This window comes from Lutra lutra, chromosome 5 (genome assembly GCF_902655055.1).
Source record: "Lutra lutra chromosome 5, mLutLut1.2, whole genome shotgun sequence".
Classification (NCBI taxonomy): Eukaryota; Metazoa; Chordata; class Mammalia; order Carnivora; family Mustelidae; genus Lutra; species Lutra lutra.
The window spans coordinates 144357753-144373150 of record NC_062282.1 but is presented as its reverse complement, the minus strand read 5'-3'; the positions used below and the strand labels follow the sequence as shown (position 1 = coordinate 144373150).

The 15398-nt window shown below is 34.0% G+C and overlaps 1 protein-coding gene across 5 annotated transcripts in view; it reads left to right on the top strand.

Annotated features, from left to right (window-relative positions):
- DMXL1 (Dmx like 1) overlaps window positions 1-15398 on the top strand; it is a 125790-nt gene that overhangs the window by 63562 nt on the left and 46830 nt on the right. For 3 of the 5 annotated variants that reach the window (XM_047729209.1, XM_047729208.1, XM_047729212.1), the window contains 6 exons: window positions 373-564; window positions 3307-3383; window positions 5989-6116; window positions 6660-6908; window positions 7250-7363; window positions 14270-14448. In XM_047729209.1, the coding sequence (XP_047585165.1) occupies window positions 373-564; window positions 3307-3383; window positions 5989-6116; window positions 6660-6908; window positions 7250-7363; window positions 14270-14448 (939 nt within the window). The remainder of the gene's footprint in view (window positions 1-372; window positions 565-3306; window positions 3384-5988; window positions 6117-6659; window positions 6909-7249; window positions 7364-14269; window positions 14449-15398) is intronic. The other 2 variants (XM_047729211.1, XM_047729210.1) reach the window with 1 other exon arrangement.

The window sequence follows — 15398 nt, the reverse complement described above, 5'->3', positions numbered from 1 at the left end:
ACTATGGCTGTTTAAGGGATGCTCTTTTTTGTATGGTGCATTGTATTATGAATTTGTAGAGTTGTGTGTGTAATAGTTTCAGGATCATTCAGCATCAGGCCCTTTGATCAGGTGAATTCATACTCTGAATTCTTATGAGTGCTGTGTGAGGTGATGGGCTTCTCATTAGAATAAGAGGGTATTGTCCTCTCATTTTTTTCATTATATTTGGTGGAATGTTGACCTCCTCAGGTCCCGTAACTCTATGAAAGTTTCTGTCATGCTTTTAGTTTTTAATTGTTTTAAAATGTTTCCAAGAGGCCCCTGAATTAGTTAAGTAATGGATTAAAACTGTAAACAGTTGATTAACCTTTTTTTCGCTTTGTTTTTAAGGAAACCTCAGAACCAGTATTTCCCAGTCCTCTGTCAGAGCAGACCTCAGTACCCCTCCTCTTTGCCTGTACAGCCAGTGCCAAGACAGTTGTTGCCAACCCGTTACTGCACCTCAGTAACCTCACACATGATATTCTGCATGCCATCATAAACTTCGATTCACCACCCCATCCCGACATCCAGAGCAGCAAAGTAAGTATGCTTGATTCATTCTTTAAAACTTAGCTACTTATTATGATAAAACCAAAGGAAAAATGTAAAGCAGCACTTTTTGGAGACAGTTTTAAACATCAGACTGCACATAGGAATTGTTACATTACCACTTACATATTTTTTGGTCAAAGAAAACTTAGAGTTTGTATACGGATACATGTATCTATACGGTATGTATATGGTATGTATACAGATACATGAGTAATTCTTCTAGTATTACACTTAGGCAAAAAGCTGATTGCCTTTTAGAAGTAGAAACTTTTAGAAATGACTTAGAAATTGCCTTTTAGAAATAATTTTGGTGTAAAATTATTAATATACAAGTAAACTTTCCTTTGTTAATATTAAAACACTATATATTTTAAGATTAATGTGAAGTATTTTGCCTCTCTTGTTTCTCTAGGGCAGGCAGTGTTTTATTAATGAGCTACAGCAGAATCACCTGACATGCTTGTTAAAAAGTTTACATTCTTAAGTTGACTCCAAACTTATTGAATCAGTGTGTGAGAATGAGTCTCAAGAATATGTATTTTTAGGAAGTTTCTTAGGTGATTCTGATGCATAACTCATCATACAGTTATCTAATCATCCACATCATCTTGCCACCCATCACCGCTGTACTTTATATACCATTGATATCACATTTCACGTTTCATCTTTACTCTAAAACATACTGAAATCCTTTCAAGTATGACCAGGTTTGTCTATTTTTCTCTCTCTTTTTTCTTGAATAGTATGTCATTTGGTTCTCGTCTACCTCACAGGCTGTGATATCACACCTGTTTCATATTCTGCTTGCCTAATGGTGGCCTCTCCTACAGTTTTACCTTCTTGAATAACCTTAACCCTTGTCATTTAATTTTGTCACTTTTCCTGTACTCTTCTGTAGAATAAGTGTCCACATGGTATGTTATTCAGTAAGGAATTAAATTTCCTTCAGATTGTGCACAACTTTAAAGCTGTTTAAGAACCATTCTGAAACATTAGTATCTTCAAATGACCATCATTTGTTTTGCTTATGATTCAGTGGGTTGGCATCTCAGTTCTTCTAATTTCGTCTACCTGGACTGACTTCTGGATATTCTCATTTGTCTTTGGTCAGCTGGTAGGCTGGCTGGATTCTGGATTAGGATGGCCATGTTTATATTTTTAGTGGTTGGCAGACTATTTCCAGGACTGATAGTCGACGATCAAGCAGCCTAGGTTCTCTAGAAAAACAGAACCAATATGATGTGTTTATGTATGTGTATAGAACTGTGTTTTATAAGCAGTTGGCTCACATAATTATGGAGGCTGACAAGTCCCAAGATTGGCAGTTATCCAGCTGGAGACCCAGGACCTATTGTGCAGTTCCAGTTTCGGTCTAGAGGCCTGAGAACCAGGAGAGCCAGTAGAGTATAAGTTCTAGTCTGAAAGCCAACAGGCTTGAGACCTAAGAAGAGCTAGTGTTTCTGTTCTAACGTAGAAACAGGAAAACACCAATGTTCCAGCTCAGTGCAGCCAGGCAGAAGTTCCCTTTTTACAGCTTTATTGTTCTATTTAGGTCTTCGACTGATTGGATGAGGCCTGCCCACATTAGGGAGGGCAGTCTTTCTTACTCAGTCTTCCACTCCTACCAATGTTAATTGCATCTCACATCAGCTTTATAGATACACCCAGAATGTTTGGCCAAATGTCTGGGCACCCCTTGGTCCAGTTAAGCTGATACATAAAATTAACTGTCACGCCTAGGTTATTTCACATAGTGGTTGCAGGGTGTTTAAAAATCAGCAAGAATAGCATTTGCAAGCCTTTTGGGGGACTAGGTTGATAAGTTACATAGCATTTTGCCATCTTGGTCAAAGCAAGTCCCATGGTCATTCCAGATTCAGTAAGTAGAGAAATAGATTCCACTTTTTGATTAGAGAAGCTCGGAAATATTCTGATCATTTTTGTAATTTTCCATATTTGGACTTGCTGTCTTCATTTTTATGATGATATTCTTGATTTTAATTCATAACCACACATCTTATTGATAATTGAAGGGGAAATACCAATTCAGTTTTAATCTACGACTCCCTTTTTTTATCTACATATCAGACTGTCATATTTGATGATTAGATCAAGAACCTAGTCTTTTAAATAGTCTAATCTAGTTGCTTTCTGACCTGGGTTGTGCTTCTCAGATCTGCCTCTCTCATTGCTTGTCATGCCATGTTTAGAGCCTTCTCTTTCTCAGTACTACTGTTTGCCCTTCAGTTGCTGTCTTTCAAACCTTCTTCTTTTTCTAAGTAATTGCATTCTCTTTCGATTGTTTGTTTTCTCTTGTAGTTAGAATATATGTTAGCATATGCTTCAATGACCTGTCCATCGGTAAACTATCATTTATCAGACTGTGATTTTACATATTTTCATTGAGGAAGAAGGTTGAATCTTGGAGGGGTTTCTTTTAATACATGGCTTATGCACTACTGAATAGCTAACATCTGTTCCCATTTATTCTTAAAATAGAAATTAGGTAGCAGGTGTGTGTTTTATGATTTCTGCCAATGGCCTTCATGTTTTTAATTTGTTTGTAGTGTGATCTCTATATGCATACATGAGTGTTAAGGAAAAAACAGAAATAGTTTTTAAGGACAAAATAGTTTTTCCATCTTTTTTACATCGCTAGATTATAGTAGGTCTTGAGACAAGTTTGATTTTTTAAAAGTTATACTTAATTTTGGTGTTTTTTTTTTTCAGGTATATGTAATGCATACTTTAGCAGCCTCACTTTCTGCTTGTATTTATCAGTGCCTTTGTGGTAGTCATAACTACAGGTAAATATCTTTTTGTGAAATTTAGGAATGTTTGCAATAACTGATGAGGTTTCAGAATTTGTATGCTCTTGCTTAGAAAAACTGTTTATGACAGTCTAAATAATACCAAAAGCATTTGAAATGATGAGTACTATTTCTCCATCTTTGAATTTTAGCTTTTCTGCCTTTGTGGCAAGTGAATGTTAAGTAGACCCTTGTCAGTGTAACTAGTTAACTTTTATTGATTACTGCCTAATGCCAGGCCTTGTGATATGCCCTGAGATAAGTTCTCCTTTCTTGAGGTCCATCTAGTTAGAAACAAATGTATGAGTTGATAAGTAATATATATAACATGACATTGCACTTAAGTGATAAGTACTATAGTACAGTTATAATTATATACTATAACATTACAATGTACTATATTGTATATTTATAATATAAGGAAAGGTTCAGGGAACACACAGGAAGGAGTAACTGACTGGAAATTGAGAAAAATTTGATCAAAGAGTGATGTTTATGATATTTCCCTTTATAGCCCAAGGTTTCACTATAATTTAGCTAGGCTTTTAAAACACACTGTTTGACACTTTGGTATCTTCCTTTAGTTCTTTGAAATTCTCATTCCTTTTTAAAAAATTTTTACTTAAACTCCAGTTAGTTAACATACAGTGTAATATTAGTTTCAGGTATACAGTGTAGTGATTCAACATTTCCATACATCACCCAGTGCTCATCAAGTGCCGTCCTTAATCCCTGTCGCCTATTTCCTCCCTCCCTCCACCCACCTCCCCTCTGGTGACCATCGGTGTGTTCTCTAGAGTTAGGAGTCTGTTTCTTGGTTTGCCTCTCTCTTATTTTTCCCCTATGATCCTTTGTTTTTGTTTCTTGACTTTTTTTCTTTAAATATTTTGTCTTTTGTCTCCTATTTCTTATTAGGTATTGGAACTCACAGGTTTCTCTTATTTTCCTTTTACCTTTCATCTCATATTTTTTTTCTTTATTTATTTTTGCTTCATTTTAGGAGAAATCCTAATGCCATTTTCTAGACACTCACTCTTTCTTCAGCAATGTCTCGTCTTTTATTTAGGCTGAGTTTGTGTTTTATAAATTCTGTTTTTCATTTTTAAGATCTCCTTGTTGATTTTAATGGTCACTTTTATTTTTATAACTTACTGTCTATATTATTGTTTTAATGTCTCTGAGTATAAAGCACCTTCTGTCATGTTCTGATAAGTCTGCTTCCTCAGGTACAGGTCATTCACAGAGTTTGTTGTTTTTTATCTGATATTAGCCTTTCTTGGTGTTGATTTTTGCTTGTTTGTGTTTCAGTTCTACCATGGGAGTCTCAATTTACTAATCTGCTTCTGTATTCCCAAAGTAGTTTCAACTTGATTTCTTTGGCTTTCATCCTCCAAGAGTTCACTTTCTTGTTATTGAGTGGAGCTTTATTTTCATCATTTCCATAGGTTTATTGTAGCAGGGGGGATTTTTTTTGTTGTTGGCAGCCTGCCATTTCTCAACTGCAAAGTAAAGTAAGAGAAACTATTTACAAATGCATCAAAGTTTTATGTCTAATAGAAGACTTGCCAGTCAGAACAGATCTAAACCAATAGATGCGCTATGTTTAAATATGACATTCATTTACTCACATTTGATATAGGAATTTCTGACAGGATTTAACAAATATTTTTGTACCATCTTCTTTCAGATTTATTTCATAGTTTATGTCAAGCTGCAAGTTACTTTGTTCATTCGTCTGTTTATTTAATTTTAGTATGAAGTGCCATTTACTTGGAGAAGCTTACCCTGAATTCCCAAATTATGTAAAGTGCTCCTCACCTTTTGCTTTCATAACCCTGTATGCATAGGTTTGTTCTCTAAAAGCAATATGATAGGGGCACCTGACTCTTGATTTCATCTCAGGTCATTATCTCTGGGTCATGGGATCAAGCCCCACTTCAGGCTTTTTGCTGGTTGTGTAGTCTCCTTGGGATTCTCTCTCTTCCTCTCCCTCTGCATCCTTTTCCTCTGCTCACTTGCTCACTCTCTCTCAAAGAAATAAAGAAAGCAATCTGATAAAGTTATTTGTGTCCGATTCCTCCACCAGACTATAAATTTCATGGATACAGAAACCACACTTTTCATTATATCCCTGGTACCTTGTGCATATACTTGATGTAACCTAACCTAATGTAGCACTGACAGCCATTAAATATCAAACTTAACCTAAACTGACTTTGTTTTCAACCAGATAACCTTGTTTTGAACTTTCATAGAATAGCTTGCTTTTTGTGGTCATGAGTGATTTAGTTTTCTCATTTGTATGTATTTTTTATCTTTCATTAAATAAATATACTTAAAAACCTATCACTTGTATTTTAATTTAGAAAATTTACATGTTTACACTTAAAGGATACTTGATTTTAATATAGCACCAGACTATAGAGAACAGTGCTTGGATCGTAATAGCAGTACAACTAATAAAATTTGAATTTTAAGATACTCTAGAAGTTAGATCTAAAACATGGAAATATTACATGTTTCATTTTAGATCATTACATTTGTATTATTTTTGTCTTATATTATTACAGATTGTTCTTATTTGAATGTTCTGTTTTCTTAGTTCATTTCAAACAAATCAGTTTACTGGAATGATGTATCAGACAGTACTGCTTCCCCATCGACATTCTTTGAAAACAGGAAGCTTAGATGAAGCAATAACTCCAAATACATCACCAGCGCAATGGCCAGGTATAAATAATTTATGTATATATGTATGTAAATAAATATATATGAGTTTTTTCTTAGCCTAAATTTAATCAAATGAGGACAAAGTACATTTGGTATGGTTTTGCTGCATGATAATCAGTGTTAAATATTGTTAGAATTGATACCACTTCAGTATTTAGCACTCATGGTAAATTTCGCAGTTACTTAACATTGGTCTTTTTTTTTCCTTTCTAACATTGGTATTTCCCTGACAGTTTTACTAAAATAACTCAAATGTTTTGTTATATCACTTGTTATAATTTTTTTTTGTCGTGATAGATGTTTGATAGAATGACATTTGTGGTGGGAATTAAATTTTATCTATCAGATTTGTATTAGATGGTAGATTTTCATTGTTTCTCTAAATTGAACAAATTTGTGCATTAACTGTAATAAGTTCTACTAGTCTGTGAATCTAGAGAAGAAAAAACTTCAATCCTGATATAAGACAGTTTTTTCAAAAATTAAAAGATACAGTTCTTTTTAAAATTTATTGTCAGTGGTAGCTGTGTTTGTTTGTTCTAGGAATCACTTCTCTGATTCGACTTTTGAATTCTTCTGGCGAGGAAGCCCAGTCAGGGCTTACAGTCTTGCTCTGTGAGATTCTCACAGCAGTGTATCTGAGTCTCTTCATCCATGGCCTGGCGACACATTCCAGTAATGAACTATTTCGGATCATGGCCCATCCTCTGAATGAAAAAATGTGGTCTGCTGTGTTTGGTGGAGGTGCACATGTTCCTAACAAAGAACACACACACTCAAAAGCTTTACCTGGTTAGTGTATTCGTGTTTATTTATTTTTAAAACTGAAACTATATTTGTTCATCCGAATGATAACTTTGTCAAGTGTAATTACATTTTAATTAATTCAGAGAAAGTTTTTGTTACAGTCCGTTTTCTTAAAGCATGAACAAATGGTTTTATGGTGAAAATACAGTGTCAAGTTTCTGGTGCAGTTTTCAAACTGTGAGACACTTGTGCACCTGCAATTAGAAGTATCTAATGTAATTTTCTTAAATCTTTTGCTTTTGAAATGATCATTTGCTTTTCAAATATTCTGTAACACTGGTCTTTGTTCTATCCCAAATACAGATTCTCTCTTCTTTCTTTGGCAGGAAGGCACTTTGCTATGCCTAGCCCCCACCAGGTAGTGGTATTCTCCATGGAATGTGTGGGCTTTACCAAAGCTCTTTCAACCATCAGTTCTCATAGTCCTCCCAGTCTTGCAGGCAAGATACTAGCTTTAGAAATAGGCTTTTATGGCTCAGCTTGCTTTGTGTTGTTTTGGAGGGGTTGGGGTACTTTGGGCCCATTTTATTTTGTATGGCACTTAAAATAGAAAATTGAGAAATTTCCTTTAATCAAGCCATATTTTTGATATGAAACAATGATTAGCATTTCAGAAAACCATCTCTGCTTTTTATTCTGCTTTTAAATTATTCCCTTTGATGTTTTCTATTCCTTAGACTTCAACATCTTTTTAAATGTGTAGGAATAAATGTCAATGCTAATCATGGTAAATCAGACTATGGCTTGAAATGTCTGGAAAACATTTCAAATGAAGCTGCTTTATGTTTTGCATACTATGATTCTGGCCATTAGGGGTTTTGGATTTCTAAGTGTTCATAATACCAGGAAAAGTAAATATTTTAAACAACTGTATCCCTGTTTCTAGACTTTCTAATGTTGAAACTGTATATATTATATCTTGATGTGAAAAGGATCTTCATAATGCTTTCTACCTAGCTGTTAAATTTTTGTTTTATAATTTATTAGCCCATATGTGATAATCTTAGTTTTCAAATTTTTAAAAATATTTTCATTTTTATGACATCTCTTTTCATTTTTAAGGAGTAATTTCCTGTGCGTTATTTTTTATGTGGACAAAAAAAGAAAAAGTCTAACTTTTCATAAAGTTTGCCTTGGAATATATATATATATATATATATTTAGCTTCAGATATCTGAATTCAATTAAAGAAAAGTCTAAGTCTAAGAGGGAATAAGATTTATAGGTCTAATGAGATTAGCATTAAAAACTTGGTAAACTAATTGTGGACCTGTTTTTAATGTGTCCTAAGAGAAAATCATTTAAAACTTTGATCTCCTTAATACAAAAATTAAAAAGGGATAAATTCTTGCTATGGAATGTCCAAATACCTGTAAAAAATTAAAAATATTCTTACTAACCAGTCACCATGTCTCAATTCCAACCATTTCAACTAAGCATAAATGTGTAAAGAACCTTACTCAGAGTCTTAAGTTCTTTGTTGAACCACTCAGTTTTAGTTGTTTCTACACACAAATACCTTTACAAAAATTATCTTATAGGTACTATCTATAAACTGTATTCCATCACTTACTGAACCCTACCTAGTGAAAATGACTGGAAATTACCTGCATCTGTACATTTAATTCTTTGGTGGCAAGTAATGCAGAATACTTAAAACACATGGTTCCCTTAGTGTTAAGTCCGCATCCAGGTTATGTGTTGCTCATCTGTCTTTGAAGACCCAGAAGCTACAGAATCATTCATAGATGTAACTTAGTACTAGAAGACGAATTAGAAGTCACCATTTGTTTTTCTTGTTCTAGTGTAAATTCTGAATTCAGTTTTCTTCGCAATGATGGTCTCATGAACTAAATTATTTTCTTTTTTTCTTTTTTTATTTACTTAAATTCACTTAGCCAACATATTGTACAGCATTATCATCACCTAAATTATATTTCTCTCTACGTGTCTTTTATATACTTAATCCACTAATATTTTTAGTGACAAAATTTAAATATTGACTAAGCTTTGTAATGTAAGAAAATGATAGATAATTTCTATTAGATTTCAGTTTGGCAGGTTAGAATTCTTAACAAAAATGTGAATTTAGTCAGTAATTTTTTTTTTTTAAATCAGATTTAACTGGGTGAATTCCACATTGCATATTAGTGAAGGATTTATTTTTTCTAACTAAAATTAGTGCAGGTGTAAGTTTGTGGAGTTAGTAATTGTTTTGTTATTATGGTTAATTTTTAAAATAAATAATTAGGTGAACAATAGCAAGTTTGGAAAAATGATTTTTTTTTCTAACAGTTAGAAATCCATACTTTGCTTTTGATTGCATATTATAAAGCAAAGCAGTGTTTTTACTTGAAGGATTTTTATTGTATTTTGTCATGATATTTGCAATAATGAGAACTGTAGATTTTCCATCTTCATCTTGATAAATTTATAGTAATGATTTTGTATGTCTCCACATTGAGGAATAAAATATAAAATGAGTATTTTATTTGTAGTAAGCATAACTTTTTTAAACTATGAGACTGCTAATGATGTTTTAGACATTTTAAAGTATATTTTTGCCATTTGATTATTTATGTTAAATACAGACCAGAAAATCCAAATGTCTTGCTTTTCCCCTAAAACTCGTATAAAATAAAAGTTTCCTGTTCAGTGTTTAGTGATTATACGTGTCATTGCTATCCTTCCTTTAGCAAAATATATAAAATAGCAACATTTCTTGACCAGAAAAAGTATAAGACTTCAGTGTTTTTAAAATAGAAAGTGATCAGCTATTTACAATACAGATGTGAATATGCCCAGCAATTTTAACTGGCTACTGAACCAAAAAATAACTAGTTTTGCCAGAGAAGGGAATACATCTTTTGTTAGAGTCTTTGGACAAACTTTTTTTTGAGGGACAGGCATAAATTTTCATTAAAAAGCATCTGTTCATTTCATAACTACCATATTTGTCCTTTTGTGACAGGTTTATTTCATGTAGCACAGTGTCCTCGAGGTTCATCCATATTGTGGCACATGATAGAGTTTTCTTTGTGCAGCTGAATAGTATTTCACTGTATGTATGTATTCCTTTCTCACTTTTAACAAGTCTTTTGAGCTAGAGCTGAAACCTTATAGGCACATCTGGATCGTAGTCTTCAGGGTAATGGAGAAGTAGTTATCTCCAGATTTTTTATTATATAACTCTATCTACAAAACATGCTTGAGCAAATCCTCATTATGTGTGTATTTATTTATTTATAAATACATGTACCCCTGCTGATCCAGATATTAAACACTGATAGATTTTCTTCTTTCCCTTACCACTTCCCTCTCCTTTCTGCTCCCCTTCTCCCACCCCCCTTTCTTTTTCCTTCCTCTGTTGCCTTCTCCTCCACTCCTCCTCTCCTCCTCTCTTCTTTCCCTTCTCCCCTTCTTACCCTGTTTCTCTTCCTTTTCCCCACTTCTGCTTATTAAAAAATAAATCTCAGTAATAGTTGTAATATTTTCTTTCCATATTCCAGTGTATCACTTTGAACACCAGCTGTTTTGGAAACTACTTGCTCTGTGATTTGGAGACAAATCACTACTTTCTACTAAGATAATCATCATTTCATTTTTATAGGTACTTATGAAGCAGGTACAAGGTACTACTGTGCCTTACCAATCCTTGAGAGACAATCTTAACTAAAATCTGGAAAATTTCACTTGTCAGACATTTTTGTAGCCTTAATTTTATTCTTTGAGGATTAAGAAGTGCCTTAAATTTATGCTCCTCAAATCTATTTTGGTATTTTCCTTTTAAGAATCTTTGAAGTTTACTTGTAAAGTCATGTTTTACATAGAATTTTGAGAATTTGTTTTTTATTTAATTGGTTAAATAAAGTGTTGGCCTGTATTTGTACTTCTCAAACTTTTTGTCTGAAATGGATGCTAGAGGAGAGTGAAGATCTCCTCTTAGGAGATCTCTTATGCTTAACTGTCTTGCCAAAAGCAAGAAATAGATGGGGATCTGTTTTATCTTGAACTTACGTGACTTTCATCTTCTCCATATCTTTGTTTCTTTCCAGTATTTAAATCATCATTTAAATTACCTACCTTCATCCTCCCACCCCCTAAATTTTGGAGCTATACTTGAAGGTCCAGGACAATGCGCCCCCTGCTTTTTCATGCACTCTCTGGCATGAAGAGTGCCTTAGATTGATAAGCAGAGAATAAGATCATTCTGCTGGTTACTTTAAGGTCACTTTTTAAAATAAATATTTAAGTCTAGGTTTAGAACATTAATTTTGTCTGATTTAAAATGATAAACTTGGGGCACCTGCTTGTCTCAGTTGGTTAAGCTCCTGCCTTCAGCTCAGGTTATGATCTCAGGATTAAGCCCCCTGTTGGACCCCTCACTCAGCCAAGAGTCTTCTTCTCCCTCTCCCTCTGCCCCCCCAACCCCCCCACTCATGCTCACTCATGCTCTCAAATAAATTCTTTTAAGAAAATAAAATGATAAACTCAAAAAGTGTTAACTTGTGAGCCTTCCTCTTTTGTTTTGATTTTAATCAAAACAATATATGTGCGTGATAATAAATCCAGTAGTCCAGAAGAATTTATGATAAAAAGCAACTGTCTTTCTTACATCCTCTGCCCATTCTTTAAATGTAGTCTCTTAACCATTTCTCCATTTTGTTTTGCATTCTTTTTTTTTTTTTAAGATTTTATTTATTTATTTGACAGACAGAGATCACAAGTAGGCAGAGAGGCAGGCAGAGAGAGGAGGAAGCAGGCTCCCTGCTGAGCAGAGAGCCCAATGCGGGGCTCATCCCAGGACCCTGAGATCATGACCTGAGCCAAAGGCAGAGGCTTTACCCACTGAGGCACCCAGGCGCCCTTGTTTTGCGTTCTTAGGGAGTCACATACATAGTTCCAGGAAGTCACTGCGGATTGTACTAGGAGTGAGGATAGAGGTTCTTAAAATCTTGACTTTAAAAGTACTATCTTGACTTTAAAAGTACTTCTTAAAAGTACTTTCTATGAATCCAAAGCAGCTAAGAAATTTTTAAAAATGTATGTTAGTGAGTGATTCTGTCTTTTCTTATCCATTGTACGTTGGGTTTTTTTAACCAACTTTCTAGCTTCTCTTTGTTCCTTGTAATTTCTAAGCTCCATGTCCAAGTTTCTTTTCAGTTCTCCCTGATACTGTTTTTTCTTCTATTACTAGTAAAGTAGCCATTTACCACCTTAGTAATGCAGCAGGAGAGTCAGTTTTTATCCAAGGAGTGACAGAGATTCTTGATATTTAATTATTAGCATTTTCAAAAATCACCAGTTGGGCCTTCAGCCACTCTGCAGTCTCTATTGGTCCTTCATGACTATGCTAACCCACTGTGATTTAAACATAAAATCATCTTAAGTCTTGCTATAATTATTGGAAAAGAAGAAGCAACTATGCTAATGAGAAGCTACAGGTTATTTCTTGTTTGCTGGAAGGCATCACTTGGGTCCTTTTATTTATAGCATTTCAAGCAATAGAACATTCAGTACTGTGAACTTTTTGCCATTTTTTTCTTTGTTCATCAAAAGTATTTTAATAGGTAGTTTTATATTTCTGATATTGACTCTGTCATTTTAGACATTTACCCCCAGTGTGGTAACTTTTCTTATTTTCATGTCAGTTCTGGTTTCATTGACTATACTTGTAAATTTTTCTCTTTTTTAATTTAAAAATCTTCTTAGGTTTTGGTTTTAAAACTCTGATTTTTTATCATATAGCTGTATTGGCAAAAATGTATCTATTTAGTGTTGTTTGTAAGTTTTATTTTTCCAGAGATTCTTTAAGTTTCTATGTTCATATGCCTTCTAATCTAAAAACAAAAAAAGCAAAATAGTAATGTTAAAGTTAAATGATTATTTTAAACCACAGCATTAATTTTTTGAAAGATTAAAAAATACATTTATGTTATATATTTTTTATTTGATCAGAATTTGGTATAACCACTGTTTTAGAATGAATATGAATGTATACAACGTATATTAGAAACATGATTGTTGACTACCAGTTGCTTTTAAAAACAGGAAAATAATTGGGGCACCTGAGTGGCTCAGTTAGTTAAGCATCTGACTCTTGGTTTCGGCTCAGGTCATGTTTTCAGGGTGTTGAGATCAGCCTCACATCAGACTCCCACACAGCATGGAGTCTGCTGCTCCCTCTCCCCCGCCTCTCCTCCTACTCGTGCACATCCTCTCTCTTTCTCTCTCTCAAACAAAGAAATCTTTTTAAAAAAGCAGAAATTTACACATTTAATCCAAAAGTTTATTTTTAAAATCATTTAAGAGTTTATGTAATATCATACCACATCTTGGCACTCTTTTAGAATTTTTTCCATTTTAATTTCCTTTTTTTCTGAAATCACTAAATTAGTCTGTTAATCTCAGCTTGGCTGTAGCTTGATATAATGCATGAGCATGCTGTTTATGCAAGCTGAGTAGCTTCAAACAATAAAACGAAATTATATTACAGAACACATATTTGCATTCCTTTGAAAGGTAAGTCAATTCTTACTGGAACCATTGAAAGAGTATATTGGTTTGTCTTATTGCAGAGTTATTTGCTTGTCAATTAGACATATGCTTCTCTTTGGAACATCCTTGGTTCTGTACTGGTGATTTGCATCTTGTAACTTAGTATTTGTTATTTATAGATTTGTGTAACTTGTTTTTCTTTCCCTTAATACTCTAAAGTAAAATACTAAGAAAATACTAACCATTAAGTATTTAAAAGTTAAAACAACAAAGATTGTGTTTATTCCCTCTCTGTTATTCCACTGACCAGAAAATTCCATGTGCAAGCCATTTCCGGAAGTCTGAGTCAGTGTAATTCAGTTGTTAACGTATTTGAATTCTTTTATATATTTTCAGAGAAAACATTCAGTTTTCTATGTAGATAAAAGGCCAAAGGATTACTAAAGAACCTCATAAGTAAGTTGATGCCTTCAATTAACATTGAATTGACATCCCATGATACTCTTTGTTTCCCATGATATTCTTCAAAGTAAAGGGATGTAGATAATTTTCGTACATGATCATAGCTCAATTTTGGACTCATTTATAGACAGATATTATATCCTATTACCCACATATGGAATAGAAAAGTTAACAGTCAGAGAATGAGGGATAAGTTGAGATAAAAGCAAAGATTGGTTTTTACAGTGATTTTTGTCTCACTTCTACTTATTTTTTTTAACCTATTGTAAGGATCTCAGTTTTGTGTTTATGCTTATTTGTAACCTTAAATCTTAAATAAAGATACGTGAAATTAGTACAGTGGAAAAAGTACTTACTTTAATAATACTTTATTTTGTTTTTATTAGTTTCTTCACTTGTGGAAGAAGGAGAGAAACAGAACAAACGTTTTAGGCCATCAAAAATTTCTTGTAGAGAATCTGCCCTACCGACTTCTTCCCCATCAGTAGTCAGCCAGGAGTCACTGACAGTCCAAGAGAAGTTCATCCCACCAGAGCTCAGTATCTGGGACTATTTCATAGCCAAGGTAAAAAAAAGTGCCACTTAGAACAACATGTATGCAATGAAATGGAAATGAAAATGTTTGAAGTAAGTGGATTGTTGCTGCTTCCAAGTGTTTTCCCACTCTGGTTTAGAAAGATTTCATTTTGTCAGGCTGCATAACAAAACAAAACAAAAAACCCTCAAAAATATTTGGACATTTCCATTTGGTTTTTGACATAGTCCTTTGATAAATTATAGTTTCTATATTTTAAGCAAAATACAGTTCTTAGATGAAAAAAGATATGTTGGTCAACACCTTAGTGCTAAGGTACTTGATGGTAATTAAGGAATCCAGACTACAAGAAGTCCCAGGGCCATTGCTGCTCTCTTTCCTTTTCTGTACTGCAGATGCTCCTGCATGGTTCTCATATACACATGTTATAGTTACTGCTATTGAGTGAAGTAACGAGTCCCTCAGCAACATGGCTCAGAGTTTCCAGTCTATTAACTGTGAGCAGTGACCTCAGATACAAACTTCCCTGCTGGCTCCTCTGTCCACACATCACTATGGAAAGAGCAGGTGCACCTCGTGTGCAGTGATCAGTCACAGCAGTTCTTTCAGAGTCTATTGGTGGTTCATCATTTAGGACCCGTTACTCAGTTTGTATACAGACAGCAGTGTCCAACTCAAGTGACATTTTACAAAACTGGATAATCAGAAGAGGGAATTGGCCCGTGAAGATGGAAGTGCAACCAAACAATGACAAGTGGTAGCCCTGGAAGTGACATTCAGATTGAATGTAAGCAGTATGTTGGCTAATAGGATTTAAATTAAAAAAATGAAAGATGGTTTCTACCAAAAAAAAAAAAAAAAGTTAAATGTAAACACAGTTATAGAAAAATAGCTCACATTGGGGCTACTGACACTGCTGTCGTTTGAAAGATTCTGGATGTGCAACCAGAGGACTAGTGAGGGCTAACTTGTCAACAGAA